At 36.1% G+C, this 26,802-nt stretch overlaps 1 protein-coding gene across 4 annotated transcripts in view; it reads right to left on the bottom strand.

Moving 5' to 3' along the window:
* Nucleotides 1-7,831: 7,831 nt before the first annotated feature.
* Nucleotides 7,832-26,802, bottom strand: part of LOC106870854 (DNA mismatch repair protein Mlh1) — a 183,456-nt gene continuing 164,485 nt past the window's right edge. For all 4 annotated transcript variants that reach the window (XM_089357300.1, XM_089357305.1, XM_089357314.1 and 1 more), the window contains exons 16-18: nucleotides 22,261-22,353; nucleotides 19,288-19,380; nucleotides 7,832-9,080 (exon numbers count right to left, since the gene is read on the bottom strand). In XM_089357300.1, coding sequence (XP_089213426.1) covers nucleotides 8,892-9,080; nucleotides 19,288-19,380; nucleotides 22,261-22,353 — 375 coding nt within the window. In that variant the 3' untranslated portion in view covers nucleotides 7,832-8,891. The remainder of the gene's footprint in view (nucleotides 9,081-19,287; nucleotides 19,381-22,260; nucleotides 22,354-26,802) is intronic.

A 26,802-nucleotide genomic window follows, 5' to 3' on the forward strand; every position in this document is an offset into this window, starting at 1 on the left:
AGCAGCAGAATTTGAACTTAGAATATAAAATTGGATGAAATGCTGCTAAGCATTTTGCATGGTGTGTTAACAGTCAAATTCATATGACCATAGAACACGACAGTACCAATGACAAATCTGTGTGGGAGTCTCTATATGGTTGCTCAACCTGCCAGAAATAGCAACCAAATCTTCCTCACATCACACTTTGCAGTCATAAAGAGGGGAAAGACACACTAGATTATGCAGTCTTAGACAATCCCTTAAAAGACAAGATGATCATAATTGGACATCCTTTGATCATAGGTCTGCTACATCAGGGATAAAATGACACTGAACAAGAACATCACCAATACAATAAAGAAATCTCTTATGTCATTGCTTGACATGCTAAACTCAGCAGGTAAATTTCTGTCCTACTGTTTTAGAAAAGCACAACAGCAGATTTGATGTGGTCTGAGGTGCATTCTGTCAAAGAAACATACAGGACAGTCATGGTTTGAATGGATTTGACTAGGGCTGATGTAGGACTAATAATCCAAAATCACCATTGTAAAAACACTACAAACACATACAGTAAAAACTAGTTCCGGGATCAATAACCTCATTAATTTCAAACATTGTGCGCATCACTGAGTATAAAGTAAAATGGATCTTTGTTGATTTTGACAAGGATTATACTGACTCTTTTATATTTTAATTATTTCAGTTATTTGGACTGTGTCCATGCTGGGGCACTGCCTTGAAGGGTTTAGTGTAAACAAATCGACCCTAGTACTTACTTTTAAAATCTGGTACTATTCTATTGGTCTCTTTGCTCATTCTACTAAGTTATGGGGATGTAAACAAACCAACACACTTGTCAAGTGTAGGGAGAAAACACAAACATACACACACACACACACACACACACACACACACACATATGATGAGCTTCCACAGAGTTTTCATCAACCAAATTCACTCATAAGATAGAAGTCGACCCAGGACTATAGTAGAAGATAATTGTAGTGAGATTGAACCCAATACCACATGGTTGCAAAGCAAGCTTCTTAACCACACAACCATGCATGTACTATAAGACAGCCATGCCTATGTGATCAACTGAATTACTTACTCATTGAATTAGAGAGAAAGTGCCTGAATATTCCTAAGACGTATGTACCCTTAACATAATTCATTATCATCACCTACTGTCTATTTTCCATGCTGGCATGGATAAGATGGTTTGACTGGAACTGGTAAGTCAGAGAGATGCACCAGCCTCCAGTCTGTTTTGGCTTGGTTTCTACAACTGGATGCCCTTCTTAACAACAACCAGCCCACAGAGTGTACTGGGTACCTTTTTTTAAATGTCACCAACACAGGTGCCATTTATGTGTCACCGGCACAGGTCATGGCTATAATTTCACTCAGTTTGACATGTTTTCTCAAGTACAGCAAATCACCAAAAGTCTCAGTCACTTGTGATCACCTTTGAGAAAATCAACATTTGAAGATCATACGTCACCACTTCATCTCGTCTTCCTGAGGCTAGCTCTCCCGCAGGTTCCCTCCACAGTTAGAGATCCGATTCTCAGGTAGAATCAGCATGACACAGAATGACAAAGTTGGATCATTGAATTACTAACAAACAAACTTCCTGTTTCCCACTACCCAATTTCACTCATAAAACCATGTTAACTGATACTAGCCCACTTCTCTGATGAGTTACTATGTTTACTCAAATTCATTCACAAGTCTCTCTATTTCTCTGTCACACTCTAACCTTTCATCATCTTGACACAAGATTTTCTCCTCCAATGCCGCCTTCCCTCTCAAAGATTCCTTATCTTGCAAGTTACTTAGTGACCCTGCCAGTGCTGGTGCCACTTAAAAAAACATTGAGTCCATGCTGTAAAGTGGTTGGCATTTGGAAGGGCATCCAACTGTAAATACCATGCCAAAACTGACCTCGCCTGTGCTGGTGCTGCATAAAAAGCACCCAGTCCACTCTGCAGGGTGGTTGATGTTAGGAAGGACATCCAACCCAAAAAAATCATGCCAAAACAGACACAGAGGTATGGTGCAGTCTTCTGCTTGGCCAACCCCTGTTAAACCATCCAACCCATGCCAGCATGGAAGGAGGACATTAAATGATGATGATGATGATGATGATGATGATGATGAAAGCTTGAGCTGAGTTGAGGCTATGTTAAAGGCTCTTCCCCAAGATGCCATATAGTGTGATTAAACCAAGTTCTTTATGGTAGTGAAGCCAACTTTTTAACTACTCAACCATGCTTGGGCCGAGTCCACTATTTGGTACCTAGACCAAAGCTTTGTGAGTGGATTTGGTAGCCAGAAACTGAAAGGAGAGTGTTGATTGCTATGCATATATATATATATATATATATATATATATATATATATATATATATTTGATTAATAAATTCAAAAAGAGATAAAAATCTTTTACAAGAATTTTATCAGGAAGCCAGTGTGTAAAAAAATTCATAAGGGAAATTTCTATTCCCAAGAATATAATTATTCGTTTATATTTATATAAGGGGCATTACTACAGAATAATGCCACACACTGGACTTCCCAAAATAAAATGTAGAACATTCTAGTAATCGCGAAATCGTTCGATACATAGTTGAGTTATTTAAAAAAAAGTTGGTCTTCTTCTGTTGGTTGTTTTCCTCACATTTGATACTAAATGTGTTTATTTTGGGAAGTCCAGTGTGTGGCATTATTCTGTAGTAATGCCCCTTATATAAATATATATATATATATATATATATATATATATATATATATATATATGTTAGTAATAATAATATGATAACAAAAGAATGAATGAGACCTCGATATTATGTAAAATAGAGGAATTTATCTATAAATATAATATGTGATAATTAGTTGGTTGTTATAATAAAACTCAGAGTTTCGGTTATTAAGACAAAATGCTATATATAGTGTTTTGTCTTAATAACTGATGAGATGCCAGAGCGGACTTCTCCGGTATCCGAAACTCTGAGTTTTATCATGACAACCAACTAATTGTTACATATTAAATATATATATATATATAAAGACAAAACACAAACCCCTTCAGGTAGATGACCCTGCTCGATCTGTAGAAAAGGCGTGGGTAGAAACTCTATAAGATGTACCCAGTGTAAGCTATGGACACATAAGAGGTGCAACAATATCAAAGGAAGGCTAACTAGGAAGATAGTTTTTGTATGTGGCAGATGTTCAGGAGCAATAAACACTGAAAATGTGCAGAAAACAACTTTTGCCACATTCCAGGGAGAAAAACCAGAAGTAGTTGAAAGCTTCCGTTACCTAGGGGACCAAGTCAGTAGTGGGGGTAGATGCTCTGAATGTGTAGCTGCTAGAATAAGAATAGCTTGGGCAAAGTTCAGAGAGCTCCTACCTCTGCTGGTGACAAAGGGCCTCTCACTCAGAGTAAAAGGCAGACTGTATAACGCATGTGTACGAACAGCCATGCTACATGGCAGTGAAATATGGGCCGTTACTGCTGAGGACATGCATAAGTTCGCAAGGAATGAAGCCAGTATGCTCCGATGGATGTGTAATGTCAGTGTGCATACACGACAGAGTGTAAGTACCTTGAGAGAAAAGTTGGACCTAAGAAGCATCAGTTGTGGGTGCAAGAGAGACGATTGTGCTGGTATGGTCATGTGGCAAGAATGGATGAGGATAGCTGTGTGAAAAAGTGCCACACCTTAGCGGTTGAGGGAACCTGTGGAAGAGGTAGACCGAGGAAGACCTGGGATGAGGAGGTGAAGCATGACCTTCGAACATTAGGCCTCACCGAGGCAATCTCTAGGAACTGAGACCTTTGGAAATATGCAGTGCGTGAGAAGACCCGGCAAGCCAAGTGAGACCATAATCCGAGGCCTCTGCCAGGGGTGTAGCCAGCCCACTTATGCGTACCTTTCCTTCATTCTTGCGAAGACCTGTTGAGGCAGGTGAAATCGAAACCGAACCAAATTCGACAACTGGCACCCATGCCAACCTCTCTTTCATTGGACACTAAACTCTGCTTGCAAAGACCTGTTGGGGCAAGTGAAATCGAAATCGGGATTGAAATAATTCGATGACTGGCATCTGTGCTAGTGGAGCGCTAAGAGTACCATCCAAACGTGATCATTGCCAGAGCAGCTGTCTGGCTTCCATGCCAGTGGCATGTAAATAGCACCATTTGTGTGTGATCGTTACCAGTGTCGCCTTACTGGCACGTGAAAAAACATTCGAGCGAGGTCGTTGCCAGGACTGGCTCCTGTGCAGGTGGCATGTAAAAAACATCATTTTGAGCATGGCCTTTGCCAGTAGCACCTGACTGGCCCTCGTGCCATTGGCACGTAAAAGCACCCACTACACTCTCGGAGTGGTTGGCGTTAGGAAGGGCATTCAGCTGTAGAAACTCTGCCAGATTCAGATTGGAGCCTGGTTCGCCAGTTCTCAGTCAAATCGTCCAACCCATGCTAGCATGGAAGGCGGATGTTAAACGATGATGATGATGTGTGCTTTTACATGCCAGTGCAACATAAAAGCACCCAACAAACTTTGTAAAATGGTTGGTGTTAGGAAGGGCATCCAACCATAGAAACCATACCAACTGGAACCTGGGCAGCTTTCTAGCTGGCCAGCTCCTGTCAAACTGTCCCACTCATGGCCGCATGGAAAACAGATGTTAAATGATGATGATGTGTGTGTGTGTAGATGATGCAAGTGTTTGTTTACATTGTCAAATGTTTGTTTACATTGTCAAATGCTTGTAAGGTGTGGTTGGTGGTGGCATTGTTAGTTTCTTCAATCAACAAATTGTTTAGACACTTTGTGCCTTCAAAGCTATGTGATCCCTAAGTGATTCCTTAATGAAATATGTAAGAAGTAACATCAGGAAGGTCATCCAGCTGTAAAACAATGCCTCAAATAACATATTTGTCCTACTTGAACAAGATTGGAAATGTGGACATAAAACAAATATGCATATATATATATATATATATATATATGAATTTTACTTTGAAATGACAGGGTAAGGGACCCTGATGAAACTACAATGATCATGATGCTAGGTTGCATATCCAACAGTGTGCAGTTGCGGCAGTTGAAACATGGGTAGGTCCCATAAAGATGCTGTAAATAACAATTAAATAAAATAGTGGATGTGAAAAATCTCCGTTCTCCTTATTACACTGGACAACAAGGATCTTGCTACCGGTATAAAAGCATGTTTTAGACTAAATCAAGTATGCTGATTCCGGATCCGCATTCAGAATTGTTTTGGCACATCAGGATTTTGAGTTATGCACAAGATTATAACTATACTTTCAGCTAGATATAGGCCGTATTATAAAATTTGCTAAAATGAAAGCGGTCTTAATTCAAAATTTAAGAAATAACAGCAATAAAACAAACAATGAGAAAGTTCATTATTTAGTTTAGCAATAGATGGCGCTGACATATTGTGTGCAAGTCAGTTTGTTCTTGATAACTCTCAGTGTCATTTGCACTGTCATCACGTATGGTATCTGTATCTCTCACTCTGCATGATAACTGTGTTCATGAATAGGAGAGGCTGTGTGAATCACCCAGACAATTTTCGTTATGTCTGTGGAAAATTTGCTCTGCATGACTAGCAGAAGAACATTGCCACCAAATTAAAAACTGCCTATAAATATTATTTCAGGTGTAAAGTTGGGGACCAAGACAAGCAGTGGGCACTTCATATCTGCTACACTGTGTGTTACTCAGGGCTTTCACAGTGGCTGAATGGAAAATGGAAGGGAATGCTTTTTGCTGTACCAAAGGTATGGAGTGAGCCAACCAATCATGTCTCTGACTGTTACTTTTGCATGACTAATATTAGTGGTTTCTCAAAGAAAACCAAAACAAAAATTTGTGTACATAGATTGTAAATCGGCTTTAAAACTGGTCCCACATGACTTCAAGAACTCTGTCCCAGTTCCCCTCTCACATGATTCACTTGAAGACCTTCACATGTTACACAATGAACTTCCTGATTCTCCTATCAATGAAGAGTACATAGTTGATTCTAAGAAAAATGAGCCATGCTTCTTTAATCAAGAATATTTGAACTATTCAATAAGAGACCTAGCAGTGTCAAAGGAGAAGGCAGAAGTTTCGGGATCCAGACTACAACAACAGAATCTCCTACAGTAAGGTATGAAAATTTCCATTTTCTGTTTTTGCCATATCTGTTTTCGCTTATCTGTCTTTTTTCAAGCAAGAAAATAATGCTTGTTTCTGAACTGACGTTAATGCACTCATACAAAAACTACATCACGTGCATGTGGCTAACGAATGGAGATTGTTTATAGACTCAAGTAAGGTTAACCTTAAAGCTGTGTTGTTACATAATGGTAATGAAAAACCTTCCATTCCTGTCATATTGTAAGTATGGAAGAAACTTATGAATTGATGGAATTCATTCTGAAAGGACTTAATTACTCAGTTCATAATTGGAATATTTGTGGTGATTTAAAGGTGATTTCCCTCCTCCTAGAATTGTAGCTGGGATATACCAAAAATATGTGCTTCTTGTGTGTTTGGATCAGCTGTGATGATAGCAATCATTACACTGTAAAAACTGGCCTTAAAGAGATGAGCGCATAGTTGGTTGGTACAATATGCAGCACATGCCACTGGTAGACCCACAAAAGATCTTCCTTCCACCCTTTCACATCAAACTCGGCCTCACGAAAAACTTCATAAAAGCAATGACACATGATAGTTGTGGCTTCCAGTACCTAAAAGTAAAATTTGGTGCAAAGAAAAGTGATGCAAAACTGAAAGCAGGCATTTTCATTGGACCCAAGATAAGAGAATTGATGTCTGATAGCAAATTCAGAGGTAAACTGAATCCAGTTGAGTTGATGGCATGGGATTCATTCGTGTTAGTTGTACAGAACTTTCTTGGAAATCATAGAGCTGAAAACTATGCCAATTTAATAAAGAACATGCTAACAGCATACGAAAGAATAGAATGTTGAATGTCCTTTAAAATGCACTTCTTGCATTCTCGTCTTGATTTTTTTCCAATGCTGGTTCCTACAACAAGAGTTCAGCATGATGCATAAGTGCAAGAGCAAGTATCTCAAACATTTCTGAGGTGAGCATATCAAAAATAAAGTGAGTATTCCCTTAACATAAATATACTATATACCATTATATTATAATACTATTTGCTTTGAACATAAATATACTATATACAGTACTAATATACTATTATAATAATTATTTATCTTGAACTTAACTATCCCTGATACTAATATAGTATTAATTTATAATTATGCACATAACTCAAAATCCTAATGTGCCACAGCAATTCTGAGTGCAGGTTCAGAATCAGCATACAATAAATGTTTTTTTGTTGCCCAGTGAATACTACATTATACATACATATATATATATATAATAATATAGCCTGAACAGGATAAACTACCCCTAAAATAGGGGTAGTTTATCCTGTTCAGGCTATATTATTAGCATTATCCTGCGATTGAGAATTTAAAATCACTTCTTTAACTTTCTAAGACATTTCAACGCTTCTAAAAGCAAACTTCGTTCGTTTGTTTACATTTGTCGTAATTTGAATTTAATATATATATATATATATATATATATATATAAACATATGCATACACACACACATATATCTAAAAACAAACACACATAAATATACATTCATACATGCACACATGTGTACACACACACACACACACACACACACATACAGACTTACACACATATATAGCTATAAATATTAAGAGGAGGAGAAAGAATGAAAAAAAAAGCCAACATCAGACTCTTTTAAAAAGTTTTAGTGAAATTTTATTGGCAAAATATTTTTTAAATGGTTAAAATGTTGAAACAGATTCATGGATCCAACTGTGGACTGTGGAACACAGTAATTAAACAAGTAGACCAGGCAGATCTATCATACTTTTAATTGTCATACATCTGTAGTGTTCATGAGATTGAATCAGGAGTAAAATAAATCACAGCCTACTTTAAAAAAATAACATTAAAAAAGTATACATAGTACAATACATTCCTAGATATACATTATGACTAAGACAGGATGTTCATGACTTTCAGCATAGGTTTGCTTGATGAAGACAGGTATGAATGGGATGGTGGTAAACAATAACAACAATAATCATTACAAAACTACAAAGTCACAACTATTCTTTTCTACTTTAGGCACAAGGCCCGAAATTTTTGGGATGGGGCCAGTCGATTAGATTGACCCCCAGTACGCAACTGGTACTTAATTTATCGACCCCGAAAGGATGAAAGGCAAAGTCGACCTCGGTGGAATTTGAACTCAGAACGTAACAGCAGACAAAATACCGCTAAGCATTTCACCCGGCGTGCTAACGTTTCTGCCAGCTCGCTGCCTTAAAGTCACAACTATTACTCTGAGTCAATGAGAGAGAGTTTCAATGAGTTCGCTCAATGAATTTGTTAGAAACAGCAGTCAAATTTTTCTCAAATCATATCCTACAGTCTAAAAGATAAAAACAAGAAAAAAAAAAACAAACAAACTACCAGAGGGACACACTGATTTAATTCTAGATTTAGAATTAGATTATTCAGAGGTCTGAAAAAGGAAAGATTGGGTGGCTACACCTGGAATGTTTTACATCATAGCTCTGTTTGACTAGGATGAACAACAACAACAACAACAAGGCAACAATAACAACAGCAGCAGCAGCAACATCCATGTCATGCCAAATGATCATTAAAAAAATCAGATTCTTTATTTTGTTCTATTTCATCCTGATGTATGTCGATGAAAGAAACGAAAACAAAGGGAACTATGGTATTAGGGTGGATGGCAAGAAATAAAGATAGGAAAAAATATCCTAGCATCTTTCAAAGACTTTGTAGAGATCATTTAAGTTGGCAATCTCTAAAACACTGGCGTTTTCGGCAAAGTGCTTTGGTGGTAGTAAATAATCTCTGAAAGCAGGGAACAGAATATGTTCAACAGTCCATCTCCAGTCAGCAGCAGATGTGGGATTCTTCATTGTTTCACTTGTTTCATCTTCTTCCTGAATTAGAATTAAAACAAAGTAAAAAAGTCATTGTCAATGAAGTCATCTAATTATAATCATAATTATGGGTGAATAAAAAAAGGATATGAAACAAAATAACATTTTATTTTTACCATAACCAAATGAGAGTAGTTTTTACATAGTCAATTGACCCTGTTAAAAATAGCAGTCAAATATCCTTCAAATCACATCTTAGTTTAAAAAAAAAGCAAGAACACAGGGACAATATAGTTTCTAAATCAACAATATTATTTTATAGTTAATTATTTTTTAGTGTAACCATTTTTTTTTTTTTTTTTAACTAAACATAAAAGAGACAGGTGAGGGAACAACCAGCAAGAGTACCAATTTGATGCTACGGGAAAAATGGAGAAGTCTTTGATGTCTCAAGCCTATGCTCTTTGACAGAAAGGGATGAGAAGAAAAAATGGAGAGAGATTTTAAAAATGTGTTGGGATTAATGGTTCCACATAATCTAAGCTGTGTGGTCTTGTGAAGTACATCTGTATGTTCACAGTAATTAAATGTATGTATATAGACGTTATATTTTGAATGAGGCAAATATAGCATTTAAAATTTCTATAGAATTCTATTTGCAGAATAATTACATTATGGCATTGGCCATGGCTACGATCTCACTTGACTTGTCGAGTCTTCTCAATCACAGCATCTCTCCAAAAGTCTCGGTTGCTTGTCATTGCCTCTGTGAGGTCCAACATTTGAAGGTTGTACTTCACCACCTCATCCCATGTCTTCTTGGGTCTATCTTTTCTAAAGGTTTCTTCCACTGTTAGGAAGTGACCCTTCTTCACACAGCTATCTCATATATATATATATATATATACACACACACATACATACATACACAAACATATATATATATATATATATATACACACACACACACATGTATATATATATATACGTACACCTGTCTCATGTATATATATGCAACAACAACAACATATGTAGACAAACTTTTTATTTTGTTTTTTGAAGCACTGAATATGTATTGTATTATACTGATAAGAAGGTAATATTTCGAATGCAGTATAGCTGTGAAAACAGCAGAAAGATTAGGTATTATTACCCTTATAAGACAGAAAAAAATTATCAACATACAACTATGGGACTTGAATCCATATCCCTCGGATACCAGCTGAGTACTCTCTCATTAAGCTAAACTGCCCAATACACACACATACATTTACATACATACATATATACATACATACATCCACACACACGTATGTATATATATATATATATATATATATGCATCCTCAACATCATCATCATCATTTTTACAACTGCTCTTTCATGCTTGCATGGGTTGAATGCATGCTCTCCAACACATCATCCCAACACTTGAGGAGTTCCTTGGTCATCTCCTTTGTGCATTTCAGCTTCTTGACATCAACTTTAATCATTCCTGCCCCTATTTTTTTTGCTGTTTTTCTTCCATTGGTTCCTTCCACGTGAACCTCTTGGCATTTCATCTACTTCTCATCATCCACATGCATGACATGTTCATACCACTTTAGCCATCATTCTTCCACATTACAAGTGATTCTACTCATGTTCGTTTTTTGTCTTAACTCCTCTGTGCCTTGTCATTCATACATGATAGCATGACATATCCAGTGGATCATGCTCATTTCATTTCATTTGAACCTTTGTATATCAGTGCTCATGTTTAGTTCTCATTACCATGCAGAATGCTACTTCAAACTGTACAAATGTTTCAATACATCAGTATTCTTTCCCCTTTGAGGAAATACTGATGCACTGAAATACTTGTACAGTTGGAAGGAATGGAGGCATGTATGCATGTGTGTATGTGTGTGTTCAGAGAAAAGTTAGTGTGCTGGTTTGGTCAAGTGATGTGGATGGATGTCAACAACTTCATAAAGAAGTGCCGATCACTCAAAGAAGATGGGACATGTGGAAGGGGGAGACCAGGAAGACATGGGATGAAGTACTGAAGAACAACCTCAGGACACTGAACCTTTTGGAGGAGATGACAAACGACAGGTATGCCTGGTGCCTTGCTGTACTCAAGAGGACCCATCCTCCACAGCAGAAGTGTTAATGCTGTTCCCCTTGGTGAAGAAGATTGGTCAACATGAGCTCTGTACCAGTACCACATAAAAACCACTTGTGCCTGTGCCACATAAAAGCACTAATGTTGGTGCCATGTTAAAAGCACCCCACGCACGCACACACACTGTAAAGTGGTTGGTGTTAGGAAGGGTATCCAGCCATAGAAACCAGGCAAAATCTGATTGGAACCTGGTGTGGCTCTCTGGCTTGCCAGCTCTGGTCAAACCATCCAACTCACGCCAGCATGGAAAACAGACATTAAAGGATAATGATAATGATGATGAAGATGATGATATACATACACACACACAGAGCCAATAAAACAAAATATCATCACAAAAGAAAAAAAGAGTAAAAATAAACAGATGAATGACATCAGATGCAAGAAATCATAACATCTGTATTTCAAACTGAGTATCAGATAATACATGTATTGGATGTCAATAAACATGTGATATCAATAGCTAATTATGCTCAGGGATCATTGCTGAATATACTACTCTGTCCTCCTCCTTCATGGCCACTGCTGTCGCCAAACAACCACAACAACAACAGCAACAACAACAACAAGCTAAATAATAAATGCTTCTATTACTAACATCATTGCACTATTAATTTCTTATATATTGACAAAAGATTAGTGTTTGTCAGAAGAACAATACAGCTGGTCACTGTACATTACTGACTCTTAGTTTTGTCCACTCTTATGAGATGAATGAGTTGACTCTGAGGAAATTTGAACTCAAAGACTATACCTTAAGCTATTTAATCTAGTTCTTTCTGATACTGCATCCTGAAATCTCATTTTGACACAAGGCCACAAATTTCTAGAAGGATGTTGTGAATTGAAATCAAACTAAAAAATTACTGGTACATAACAGAGGATAGAAACTAAATTTTAATATCAAACATTGGTACAAGACTAGTGGAGGCACGTTGGACTCATGATAGTAAAATTGTGGTTTCGATTTCTGGACTGGGTGATGCATTACGTTCTTGAGCAAAACACTTCATTTCACATTGCTCCAGTCCACTCAGCTGGCAAAAATAAGTAATCCTTAGATGGCCTGGTGTCCCATCCAGGTGTGGAATATATATGCCATGAAACTGGTCCTTGTGAGTTACATGACTCAAGAAAGTAACTTTAAGGTACAAGACCATACATTTTAGGGCAGGTTATAATCAATTAAATTAACCCCAGTCATTGACTGGCACTTAATTTTATTGAGCCTGGAATAACAAAAGGCAAAATTGATCTTGGAGGAATTTGAACCAAGAACACATAGGTGCAGGCATGGCTGTGTGGTAAGAAGTTTGCTCCCCCACCACAGGGTTCTGAATTTTGTCCTTACTGCATAGCACTTTGGGCAAGTGTCTTCTACTGTAGCCCTGGGCTGTCAAAAAGCTTTGTTAGTGGATTTGGTTGGTAGACAGAAAGTGAAAGAAACCCCTTGTGTATATATATATATATGTAAATATGTGTGTGTTTGTTTGTGATTTCTTGTCTTAACATTGTGTGATAGTTGTAAAATGATTGCCACAGTTAACAGGCAGTGTCATTCATTTCCAATATTCAATATTCTGTGAGAAGATCTTGTTTGAAAACAGGTGTCGGTGACAGGAAGGTTATCTGGCTGTAAAAATCTGCCCAAGCATGGAAAAGAGGAGGTTAAAACGATGATGATAATGGTAAAGGACTGCTTGCTGATTTAAATAAGATATTAGCATTTCATCAGTTTCAAATCAGAAATCACAGTAGGAAAGTTGTATTGAAAACATGGTTGAAGCACTTTTTATTCTTGTTAAGCCACAAAAAATGATCAGTAAAATACTAAGAGAGAAAAAATACTGGTGGAAATTAAATTAGTTCTTTTTTGAATATCAGATGGAGCTAAATTAAAACTAATGCTTGTTTTAAAGAGAAAAACTATGTCAAAGGAAAAATTTCCCAAAAAGAATTATTGTACATATGTAACCAAAATGCTGGATGGATAAAAATAGACATAGAAAATGGATAAAGGAAGTTTGGAATTTATAACTTGTGGACAATGCAAGGAAAAGAATTTGCAATTGATTTAGGTTATCAACTGAAGAGTATTGTTGATAATTTCTAATCACATAACACTGATATAGCAGTAATTCCTGGCAAGCTTACAAGTGTTTTGCAACCATTATATATATTGGTATTAATAAGCCATTTAATAAGATGACGAGGATGAAAGGGAGTAACAAGATGAGTGATAGAGTAATATCATTCATGAAAGGAGGCAATAAGCCAGCTCCATCACTACCTCTTATCTGTGAATGGATTGTTAATTCATGGAAGAAATTTAAAAGCTGACAAATCACTCAAGAAATGTGGAATTTTGAATGCATTGAGGATGAATAGGACAATGATAATGAAGAAATAGCAGATGATGTACAACCTATAATAACTGACAGTGATGATAAAGAAGCAACATATAATGATATTATTAATAAAAATTAAAATTTTTTGTCTGATTAATAACAATTTTTTGTCAGTGTTGAAATGATGAACAATGTAATTTTGTATCAATTCAATGCAGTTTCATACTTGAAATGTTTTAAGATTTACCACATAATTGTAATTTAAAACCATATTAAATTTCTATCTTCATTTTGTATACATAAGTAAATCTTGCTAATTAATTTTCATTCACAGTATTTTTATTTTTGTTTTAATATTTACAGACTTAAACTGATCTGAACAGCCTAATCAGAAACTAAAATTCATCAGCTATATACAATACTGTAATGAATACAACTTGGATGAAGGCAGCTGGTCAAGTGTGACGGATATGAGTAAAATAGCAAGTATAAATAGTCGTAACAGTTACAGGGTCATATTTACTTATTAGCATCATCATCATCATCGTCGTTTAATGTCTGCTTTCCATGCTGGCATGAGTTGGACGATTTGACTGAGGACTGGTGAAACCAGATGGCTACACCAGGCTCCAATCTGACTGTTTTAATACATATACTGGATAACTATGGCTATAATTAATGTAATTCCTTGTTTTCTTCCACTATTCATTTAAGAAATCATCTATGATACTATGGGTTATACTTGAATTGTAGCATCTCACGAGTGGAATCCAAGTAATAGTCAACACATAAAATTTAGCCCCAAAATCTTTCACATAGGGTATCAGCTGACTGGGTCTTTTGGTGTCTTATGAGAGTTCACATGCTTGCAGACATTTAGATCAGGTCTAAAGATAACCCATGTGTTGGCATTCTGACTGTCCTTTCTTTCACCAATCTCAGAGTTCCAGCAAAGATGTCATGAGTGTTGCCCTTCGTGATTGTAGAGTTCATTCCATCCTTCTGCTACTTTTGAGACACAGCTGCACAAAACCCCCATCAATTATCTAGAAACTTGGTCCAAAGCAAATTTCAAATAATGTATACCAAATCCACATTACCCTTATCAGAGAGCATCATCGTCATCATCATCATCAACACTTAACATATGTTTTCCATGCTGGCATGGGTTGGACAGCTTGACAGGAACTGGCAAGGCCAGTGGCCACATAAAGTTTCATAGTCTATCTTGGTTTGGTTTCTATGATTGGATGCCCTTTCTAATGCCAACCACTCCACAGAGTGTATTGGGTGCTTTTTACATGGCACCATCACCAGCACTTTTTATGTGGCACCAGTACCAGTGCTTTTTATGTGGAACCAGCACTCATGACATTGCTTCTCACATGGCATTTTTGTTTAAGGATAAAAAATATTAGTAGTAAACTATTTAAGATAAAAAATATTAGTAGTAAACTCCAACACTAAAACACCCTGCCTGTTATAATACACGAAAAACATCACCTCTAAACACCCAGAACACAACTGCAACATCTTACGAACACTCTCTGCCATACAACCAAGACAAACATAAAAAAAAATGACACAAACAATGCATGAACACACACACATACACACAGTTTCAACACTGACAGCCACCATAGCTCCAAAGCACTGTACTGTGATGCAAGCCTCCAATAATAAGTGCTTGACTTAGCAGTAGTCACACCAGGATGTACAGGTCTACCAAGAGAGTGCAAAGTGTCCATACTGTCACACTGCATATCATTTGATTTACTATTGCATGTCATAATGTGTATTGAGGTTCTCAATTAGGTAGAGTCATTGTATATCTGGAAAAACAAATCTGTGGTCACACCTACTTATTTGCATTTGGCCAACTTTTTGTCCAAACAGAAATGATCTGGAATTAATCAACTGGTCAAGCTTGCTCAAATTTGTCTGACTCAAACATATGTTCAGATGATCAGCAAAGCTGAGTTTTGTTAGACAACTGACCCAAGTATATTCATGCTGGAATGACTAACAGAGTATATCACAGGTTAAGTTCTTTCTCAGCTCTGTAGCAATCAGTAATTGCAAGAGGGTTGCCATACAGTTTTGTTAGGGTGGATGTCTATTCCATGAGATATTTGGAATGACCCTTAACATGCAGGTGTAAGCACCTTTAAGCCTTGCCTTTAGATATTTTATAAATGTTCAAGCAGTAGTCCCATACATTAGCACTGATTCCACAGCAGCAGCAGGGCTACTGTACAGTCACCAAACACTTTGAGGTAAGGCTTGATGATGCATACACTGACATGTATACCATCCTGCATATTCCCTAGAAAAGCTTTCAACCAAACAAAGACTGGATTTATGCAACTAAAACACCATCCTTCTCAGTTCATACACAAACAATAATAACCAATACACATGCTGTACTGGAGAAGACCTGTCAAGCCAAGTGAAATCATAGTCGTGGCTGATGCCAGTGTTGCATAACTGGGATGTAAAAAGCACACTTCAAACTTTAGGGCCTCAAAGATGCAGTGACAAGTGACTGAGAACTTTGGCAATATACTGTGCTTGAGAAGACCTATTAAGCCAAGTGAAATTGCAGTTGTGGCCGATGCCAGTGTTTCATAACTGGCACCCATGCCGGTAGCATGTAAAAAGCATCCACTACACTCTGGGAGTGGTTGGCATTAGGAATGGCATCCAGCTGTAGAAATCTTGCCAAATCAGATTGGAACTTGATGCAGCTTACCAGTTTTCAGTCAAACCGGCCAATCCATGCCAGCATGGAAAACGGATGTTAAATTATGATGATGATGACACAAAACAACATGGTTGGACTGCTACACTGGACTGTAAACCACTCTTTATGTATTTACAGGGTATTGTCCTCTACTACTGGAGGCATGGTGTCTTTGAAACATGGGATCTGTGGATTGTACCTAGTCATCTGATTGACTACCTACATGCTTTAGGTCTGTTCAACCTAGGTTGACTGGAGTTTGCAACAACAGAGGCAACAACTATCATTAAAAAAGAAATAAGCTACAGAACCAAAACAAGTTTTCAATATAATGATAAGTCTTTTGTCAGTTATGAAACAATGAAAGAAGCAAAAAAAAAAAAAATAAGAGAATAAGATTAAATGCTCCTTGATGTTTTCGAGAAACATATCAAAGGTTACAGTTCAAAGACCAGATGTAGAATCAATATATAAGAGTAACGATAATGAGAAAATGATTTAATGACTTATTGGAATAGTTGCTAAACACTAGCATGTATCAATATCATTTGGCAATTTCCCTTTTACTTTGTTCTCTCCTAACAGAACTTTCCAGTTGAATATCTCAGAACCAAAGGTGAAACTGCTCTTGGTTTCTTTTCTATGCTCTAAACATTTTTTTTCACCAACTCCATTGTACTTGTATGCTACTTTTATGTTATGTTTACCCTGTCTATTAACTTATTGATTTCCAATTCTTATTTTAAATAGTGTAATTATCTATCTTATTCTGTCAACTATTTGATTGAGATGTTAAGTCTGCTGAAGAAATTCAATCAACAATTTGAGCTAGTATACTTGGTAAAAGCTTACATCCATGAGTATGGAAAGTGATACATTAGAAACATCTCTCACCAACATTATACTATATCTCTAGAGCATATTAGGAATTTCTGCACCATATAGGTGGAGGTGCATGGCTTAATGCTTAGGGTGTTGGGCTCACAACCATAAGAATGTGGTTTGAATTCCTAGAGCAGGCAACGTGTTGTTTTTGAGTAAAACACTTGACTTCATGTTGCTCCAGTTCACTCAGCTGCAGCAATACATATCACAAGTGGAGGTGCATTGCTTAGTGATTAGGGTGTTGGATTTGTGACAGTAAGACTTTGATTTTGATCCCTGGACTGGGCAATCCATTGCGTTCTTGAGCAAAATACTTCATTTCACACCACTCCAGTCCACTCAGCTGGCAAAAATGAGTTTAGCCTAAAGAGGGATGGGCTCCGCCAGGCTTTTTTGCCCTAGATATGCTGCATGGCTGCAACATCCCATCGACTCCCAAGGGGTTAAGGGACATGTTGTTGTCAACACCATATGGTAGCTTGAGAAATAAACCTAATTCATTGCTTGGTTTAATACCATCATCTTAAATACATTCAGTGGTGTTTACTATGTCACAAGGATTTGGATACCAAAACCTTCCATGCTTTGTTCTAGTAGTCTCATATTTATGTCTTTTATGTTTTACTTGTTTCAGTCATTAGACTGTGGCCACACTGGGGTACTGCCTTGAAGAACTTTTAGTCGAATGTATCAACCTCAATACTTTTTAAAGCCAAGTACTCATTCTATCGATCTCTTTTGCTGAACCATTAAGTTATGGAGATGGAAACACACCAATACTGGTTGTCAAATGGTGATGGGGAACAAACATAGACACACACACAGATACATATATACGACGAGCTTCTTTCAGTTTCTGTCTACCAAATCCATTCACAAGGCATTAGTTGGCCCAAGGCTACAGAAAAAGACATTTGCCCAAGGTGCCATTCAGTAGGATTGAACCCGGAATCATATGGTTGGAAAGCAAGCTTCTTACCACATAGCCATGCCTGCGCCTGTCTTTATCTTTTATCTTTTTCTTGTTTCAGTCATTTGACTGCAGCAATGCTGGGGCTCTGCCTTGAAGAATTTTAGTTGAATAAATTGACCCCAGTACTTTTTTTTTAAATCCTGGAACTTATTCTATCAATCTCTATTGCTGAACTGCTAAGTTATAGGGATGAAAACACACCAACACAGGTTGTCAAGTGGTGAGGGGGAACAAACACACACATATACGATGGGTTTCTTTCAGTTTCTGCCTACTAAATCCACTCACAAGGCTTTGGGTCAACCCGAGGTTATAGTAGAAGATACTTGCCCAAGATGTCATGCCGTAAGACTGAACTCGGAACCATGTAGTTGGGAAGCAAAGCTTCTTAACACACAACCCTCTCACCAAAAAAGAGTATTGACTCTGTCCTTCCTCTTAAGACTAAATCATAAAAGACAAAAATATCTGCCTTCATTCTTGGGTGATAGAAATTATTAGATATACTCAAATAAAAGTTGGCACAGTGTTAAAGCTAATCCTACATTTTTTTGTGGGAAGCTAAAAATACGGAATTTACCATTTATCTCATGTCAAGGCAATAACAAAAATGATTGCCATAATGTCATCAACAATGGTAATAAAAACAACAATAACAGTAGCAAAATCAATAGTAACAACAATTTCTTAACAACAACAGCAGCATCACCACTACCAAAGCCACCATTAATGACAACTGAAACATCAAAAACAGCAATTACTATGATAATAATTATGAGTAAATAAGAAAGCCTCTACATGGTTGGTCATCCTGCTAAAAATACCAGCTAAATTTTCCTTGTATCACATTCTTCCTTTGTTTTAAAAAATATGAAAGTGGGTGATATAGATCTAGAGACAATATAGCTGTAAAAAAACAACAAAACAAAACTGGATGGTCACTGATAGAATGTCTGATATCAAGCAGGGCTGATTATTATTATTATTATTATTACTATTATTATTATTATTATTAATAATAATAATAATAAGAAGAAGAAGAAGATGAATGAATGAATGAATGAATGAATGAATGGTGGCAATAATAACACCAACAAAACAAGAGCATCCATTAATGAGTGAACATCGTTAATGAAAATATCATGCCTCACCTGTTCTACAAGCACACTTTTCTTTAAGACATAAAACTCACTGATTTCTTTACAGAATGTCATGAAACATTCTTTCTCAACATCCCAGTTCACCTGTAATAAAATGAAACATAACAGCCATGATTATAAGGCAGGATAGGTTTCTGTTTAGATTTAATCTTCATCACAATATCTCACACTTGGTTACACAATCAGAAGAAATGTTTCAATCAATATTGAGGAAAAAGTCAATAAATATAAAAATAAAAGAAAATACATATTTTACACAACAAAACTTTTATCATCATCATCATAATCAAAATTTAATGCCCATTTTCCTTGCTGGCATGGGCTGGATGGCTTGACAGGAACTGGCAAGACCAGGGGCCACACCAGGTTCCATAGTTTGTTTTGGCTAGGTTTCTCCAGCTGGATGCCCTTCCTAATGCCAACCACTTTACAAAGTGAACTGAGTGCTTTTTACGTAACACCAGCACTCATATCAATGCTTTTTACATGACACCTTGGTTTCAGAATCTCAATTCTGTTGTGGTGGGTGGGTTTTCTTGATTATATATGGACAAATAAATAAAATAAACTGATGTATGAGTCAATGGCTGAGCTTCTGTACGGCTGGGTACCATGCTAGATAAATCAGTAAAATCTCCTTCAAATTACCCCAATTACCTTTGAAAAGGACACACTGGATAATAGTTCATGGCGCAAAATACCTGTAAAAAGATGGGATGGTCATACTAGAATGCTTTTGATCATGGGTGCTCTTACTTCTAACTGCACCTGTGCATCTGTTATATATGAAGTTTTCCTTTTCTGCCAGTCTGCACCTTTTCTTCACCTGTATTTTATATTGGGTATACTGTATAAAATTCCTACTTATTTCTTTTCTGCATATTGAGCATGGCCATTTCCCCAACAGCAGTAAAGGTTTGTCTTCTTTCCAGCTAACTGCTCTGTGATCTTCTGATTTTAAGTTTTGCTTCCAGGTTTAGAATTTCTTCTCTAAATCTTTGACAAATTCTACTCTAAGAATCAATATACAGAAGTTACTATGAACATCAAATCTTAAACTTCTCTGTTATGATATAGAGAACTGTAATAAACAGTAGGGGCATGAACATTGTGCTCTGATGAACATTCAGCCACATGCTAAATTCCTGGCTGAAATACTAGCTAACTCTTATCTTGCTAATAATAACTCTATGTGGTTTGCATGGCTCTCACAGACCATTCATCTAAACTTAGTTTTCTATAGTGTATGGTGCCATGTCAAAGACCTTCTTCAGGTCAATAAATGTTAAGTATAGACATCACACTAGAATAAGGGCATTAGTAGTGCTTTGTCCTGAAACAAACCTGAACTTTATATCAGGTGACTTACTTCCTAATCAGTTGTGCTATAATTCTGTTACTTTTATAACTTGGTTCATCAATTTTACACTTCAGTAGGTGTTTGTTTCTAGGGATTTCCTTTGTGTTTGTAGCAGCTGTTGACGATACTGTGACACCTGTCATCAGGTATGACACCTCCCTGTACTACATGATTAACATAGCAAATAACTAACATGTATATTACTTCACTGAATATTTCAACATTTGAGCAGCTAGCCCAGACAGTTCACTTGTTTTCTGTCTTCATATCAGTAACTTCCTTTTCAACTGTATAAGCTGTCAGCTTCAATAGTTGGTACATCAGTTGTGTCTAAGTGCAGTATAACCTCTTTCTTTATCATGCATTCTTAGCACTAAGGAATCTCTTGCAGCAACAATTCTTTGTTGCTTTCTTTTTGGTGTATATTCTCCTCAATGATGTTATGATACATCATACAATACTGATTTGTGATCCAAAATATTTCCATATCCAATCCCTTCATTCTAGATCACTAATGAATCTCCCATGTTCATCTTCTCTCAGTGCTATTGATGTCTAACAGTTCTTCTGGCTACCTGGTATTGTTCCTTGCTCCTCTCCTTTCTTTCAATCTTTCTGTTTGTCTCTTAGCTTTTATGACTCTGTCTACTACACCATTCTGCTACTGTTACCATCTGCCTGGTTGAAACTATATTCCTAGATGTAGCTGGTGGATTACAGTAGGTTGTCTTGTAAAACCCCTATTCTCTATCTTATAAGTCTCTTATCTGCTCTTCCATCACACCACACATGTCAACTAGTCCTGCTTTGAACATATCTGGTCTGAGAGATCTATTTGTTTCTGTACCTTCCTTTTCTAGATTGTCTTGTATCTCCGAATCTCTCTAGTTCTTACTCTGATGTCACTAACCATACATCAATATCAAGAGGTACATTGGAGAAGGATTTAGTATACACAGTTGTCTGTCCCACATTGTGGAAAGCATGCAGTCTATTTGGCATCTATGTTAACATGAATGGTAAGCAATCAAGCAGCTAGCAGGTTTCCTTAAGTCAGGGTTGAAAATGGTTACGTTATTGTGTGTGTGTGCGCGTGCATGTGAGTGCATGTTTTTGTTTGTTTGTGGGGGATGGCCAAGCAAGAATCCAAATGCCTTGCAATATTTATTCCAAATGAGTAATAAACGTTTTATGCCAAGCTGGACTTCACTATTTCATCCTTTATGAAATCAATATAAGCACCAGACAAAGTACTGGAGTAAATAAAAATTAATTAAGGAGGTGAGCTGGCAGAATCGTTAGCAAAGCAGGCAAAATGCTTAATGGCATTTTGTACATCTTTATGATCTGAGTTCAAATTCCACCGAGGTCAACTTTTCCTTTCATCCTTTCAGGGTCGATAAAATAAGTACAAGTTGAGCACTGGGGCTGATGTAATTGACTTAGCCCCTTCTCTGAAATTGCTGGCCTTGTGTCAAAGTTTGAAACTAATATAGTTAACTAAAATTCTAGAATGAGGTGCCTCAGCATGGTTGCAATCGAACATTTAAACCAGTAAAAGTAAATTGAAAAGAGAAAAAGAGAGAAAATTAAGGGGTTTTTACCTCTGTAGCAATTCGCAGAATAAAAAGAGGCAAATTTTCCATTGGAGGTATATAGTTATCTAAAAGCATTGGTAGTGTGCACAAGTTGTTATTCTAGAAAGGAATGAAAAATGATTTAAGCAAATGGTTAAAATATAAAATATAATTTACAACATCAAAGAGTCTCATATAATGAACATTTGATATACAATACAGAGGCAGACATTTACAGACATTACTAAAAGTGAGAAACAGATTTTTCATGGTTTTAAAATGACAACACTAATTTGTTTATGACAATATAGCTAATAATTTACAATATGTGTTTTCCCATCTACATACATACACACACATATTATAGACTAGACTACCTGTGACCCTCTGGGTCACCTGGAAAGTCTGAGTTTCCCATCGATGGAGTTTTGTTTCATGGGTTTTTTTTTTCTTTTCCAGATTATTTTGCATGCTTTCAACGAATGTGACATCAAAATCACATGTAAATAGCTCCTTTCCCCAGAAAAGGAAAGATTTGGCTGCTTTTTCTTGCATGCCCTGCCATCACATAACAGGTATTTCGGGTCCTTTATTACAAATAGCAGTTATGTAGTAGCAGGGCATGCTAGAAATAGTAGCCATATCTTTGGAGCTGAGATACGTTGAATGCACTTGAAAAAATTTTTGTAGTGGTATTTTCTTAGGGTGATCTTTCACTTTGACTCTCAGAACTGTCATCCAGATCAGCTGGTTTTGTTCGTTAATTTCCGTAAATTTTTTTTATTCATTTACTTTTGCTTTAAAGTGAAAGAGAGGAGAAAGTGAAAGATGTATGTATGTGTATATGAAATGGACTTGTGTGTGTGTGTGTGAGAGAGAGAGAGAGTGAGAGAGAGAGAGAGAGTGCCACTTACACATTCATGAGAACACACATGTTCACTCTCTCTCTCACACATGCACATGTACATACAAAAAAGATGTATACATATGTATTGATGTATGTATGTATACATGACAATACACCCCTTCACTCTCTCTCTTTCTCTTTTTTTTTCTCTCTTCCTCTCACTCTCTCTTTCACACACACAAACATCTATTTCATATACACATACATACATCTTTCACTTTCTTCTCTCTTTCACTTTAAAACAAAAGTAAATAAATAAAAAATTTTTACGGAAATTAACGACTTGAAATAATTAAAAAAAAAACATTAAAATATTGTCTGCTTAAAGAAAGCTAAAATATAAAGACTTACTGTACAAACAACTTACATTTTTGAAATCACATTCAGTTAAAAATATTTCTAACTGATTATTGTGTGCGTCAAAAAGTCGATGTTTTTTTTTCGTAGAGAATGCAAAGACTATATGTGTGTATATGTCACAGATAGCGGATGTGTGTTTGTGCTGACTGACAATGCCATGACATTCATTATATGTGTGTGCATTCTGTATGTGTGTATGTGTGTTGATGTCATGGGTAAACACAAAATTTGTGCTTTTTTGTTTTCATTAATAGAGGTCTAAATGTCACAAAAATTTGTACTGCACTACTGAAGGTAAGTATAAAAATAAATATGCAAAAAAAATTAAAATAAGATATACTGTTTCTGAGATATTTCAGGTATACACAAACATCTCTGGAGTTTTAGTATTATTAAGATTAAGAGGAGGTATCAAAAAGTTCCCGGACTAGTTCTGTAGCTGGTTGCATGCATAGTGAGAGCTAGCAGTGACCTTCATGAGGCAGTATATTGAGTGACATCACAGTGTTTACTAGTGAAATTTGTGTTTTTGTGATCACATCTATGCTGTAGTCTGCGATTTTGTCATGGACATAAACAAAGAGCCAATGTGAAATTTGCATTAAACTTGGGAAGTCTGCTACAGAGACATGGACCATGCCTTGGCAAGCCAACAGTGATGAGGCGATGGCTTGTACACAATGTCTCAAGTGACATAAGTGCTTCAAAAGTGGAAGAATGTCCCTGGAAGATGATGAGCGATCTGAAAGGCCTACCATATGCATCACTCCTAGAAATGTAGTATTGTGCATTCAAGAATTCATCAATCAAGAGTTCTACATTTCCAAGCATTTGAGGGAGGACAGTCAGTGAAAACGACTGGATTTGTGGAGTGCGAAGGATTGGATTCTTCACCAAATTCATGAGTTTCTAACCAAAAACATGGTATCACTTCTGCACCCACTCTATTCATCAGATTTAGCACCTGTGGACTTCCCTAAGATGAAAATGCAGCTCAAAGGTCACTGTTTTAACACCTCTGTCACAGGAGGTCCTTGACTCACAGAAAACAACTTCCGGGCTGGATTCCAAAAGTGGCAGGAATGCTGGGACCAGTGTTTTACTGCACAAGGTGACTATTTCAAAGGAGATGATGTTTAAAATTAGGTAAATAAGTTATTTTTTATTAAACATAACTAGTCCGGGAACCTTTTGATATCACCTTGTATATGCATACATACATACATACATACATATACAGGTTTGGCCAAAAGTCACCTGACAGTAAATCAAACCATTTAATTCCAAGATTTATTTATGTTTAACAACTGAAAGAATTTAATAAAAACATCTAAATATGAAACATCATGGAAATTGTTCAAACTGAAGTCCTTCTTGAGTGACACATTTTTCCAAATGAACAAATAAAATTGAATATTAATATATTTATGGAATTTTGATTTACTGTTGGGTGACTTTTGGCCAACCCTATATATATGAATATATATATACATATATATATATATATTGTCAGTAGTTCATATATCTGAAAAAGAAGCATGCTCTAAAGCATTAGAGCAGTAATAAATTTTAAAAAGTTATGGCTGGTCATAGAGTGACTATTCGTTTTGCACCTATAAAGCACTTAGCAATATAAGTGACTTGTGAGACTCAGATGGGTAAAAGTGCATAACTTCTTTAACCATGAATTTCTAGTTTCATCTCTTGATTTATTAAGGTTTTTATCATGAGTTCTTTACAATTTCTTTAGTACAGTAGAGTTCCCGGGTTTATCACCTAGATCTTCACAATCTCACATTTTGTATGATGTGGTTGGTGTTGGCATGTGCAGCCACAATAAGTTCCCTTAATCATTAGATAAGAAGGCAGGAGGAATAACATTAGTGCTTTACTAGGTAAAATTACTGCCAGGTTTGAATTCTTGACCATAAGACAGTTTCTTTCAGCAATCAAGAAATGGTTTTTGTTTGTGACTAGTGTAAGTTATTTGGGTGTTTAATTTAGCATTGTGTTGTAACATTGGAGTCACTTACATAATTAATCATTTACTTTCGTAAGGGATTCAGTATTAGATAGATATGTTGCTTGCTAATGTCTTTCTATCAAGTTTTGCTTTAGATTATGCTATGTGGTACTTTGTAATTGTTCCTGGTTAATGCAAAGTGAATAGACAATATGTAGAAATAGCAAAAAAGAAAAAAAACCCAAAAAACCATTCTTCCTCAAATCAATTATATTCTACTATTTAAAAAAAAGGAAGGCCATATTGGGCAATGTAGACTTAGATTTACAATAAAACAAGATGGACAAAGCTGAAATGCTGATGTGGGGTTAAACAATACATAACTGAATACTTCATCAGGAAGAGAAACAACAAAATTTGAACACACCATAACATTTTATATATTCCTCATGGCTCATATTAACACTTTCATTACACTATTTCTATTGAAATACACTGCTTATAAATAAGTTTCAATTAATTTTGAAAATAATCAAGAATTTAAAGTAGTTTATTTGAATAAATGTTCTTATTAAGATAAAATATTTAGAAATAACTTAAAGCTACTTGAAATTACTGTGGAAGGGTTTATTTTAAATGTGAATGCTTTAATATAAGTTTTATATCACATGACCAAAGACTGGTTGGTATCAAAAAGAGTTAGGGAAGGTGGTTTCATTGACAAATATTGTTTCCTTTCTTCAGTTTAAAATTTCAAAATGATACAAGATATTTTCTAACACAGAAATCTTGTGTATATGTATGAATGTGAATTTAAAATTTAATTCTAACTCAAATTGAAACCAAATATAATAAAAATTGTCAATTTTATATTTCCTTTCCAGTCGTTTTAAATTTAAATTGAATTTTACAACAATTTTATTTTCAGTGGGAAAATAGAAAGTTATATTAATTTGTGCCTACTTCTTTAATGTGGTTTATAGAAATAATTCAGCAATTTTAAATTTCTTCCTCCTCTTTCTGGATAAAACAAGAGCAATAAAGGTCTAATATGAATTACAACTGACAACCATTAGCTATGATGCTAATTAAACATGGCAAATAATGGAATTTTATTCTTAAAGACCGTAAATGCAGTGGTCAACAGCAAACAGTTAGAAATGTGGTGTTTTTGACTATATAATTCATTAAGATGTTGGGTCACCATCGGTAAGTTCTTCAGGTAATGATTTAAAAGAGGTTGTATTCTCTGGGCAATCTAAGCTATTAGAACATTGAGCAATTATATATTACACTGCAACTATCTTTGGCAAGTTGATCTGCATTTCCATGTTGTGTC

Source organism: Octopus bimaculoides, chromosome 1 (genome assembly GCF_046866305.1).
Source record: "Octopus bimaculoides isolate indiv1 chromosome 1, ASM4686630v1, whole genome shotgun sequence".
Classification (NCBI taxonomy): domain Eukaryota; kingdom Metazoa; phylum Mollusca; class Cephalopoda; order Octopoda; family Octopodidae; genus Octopus; species Octopus bimaculoides.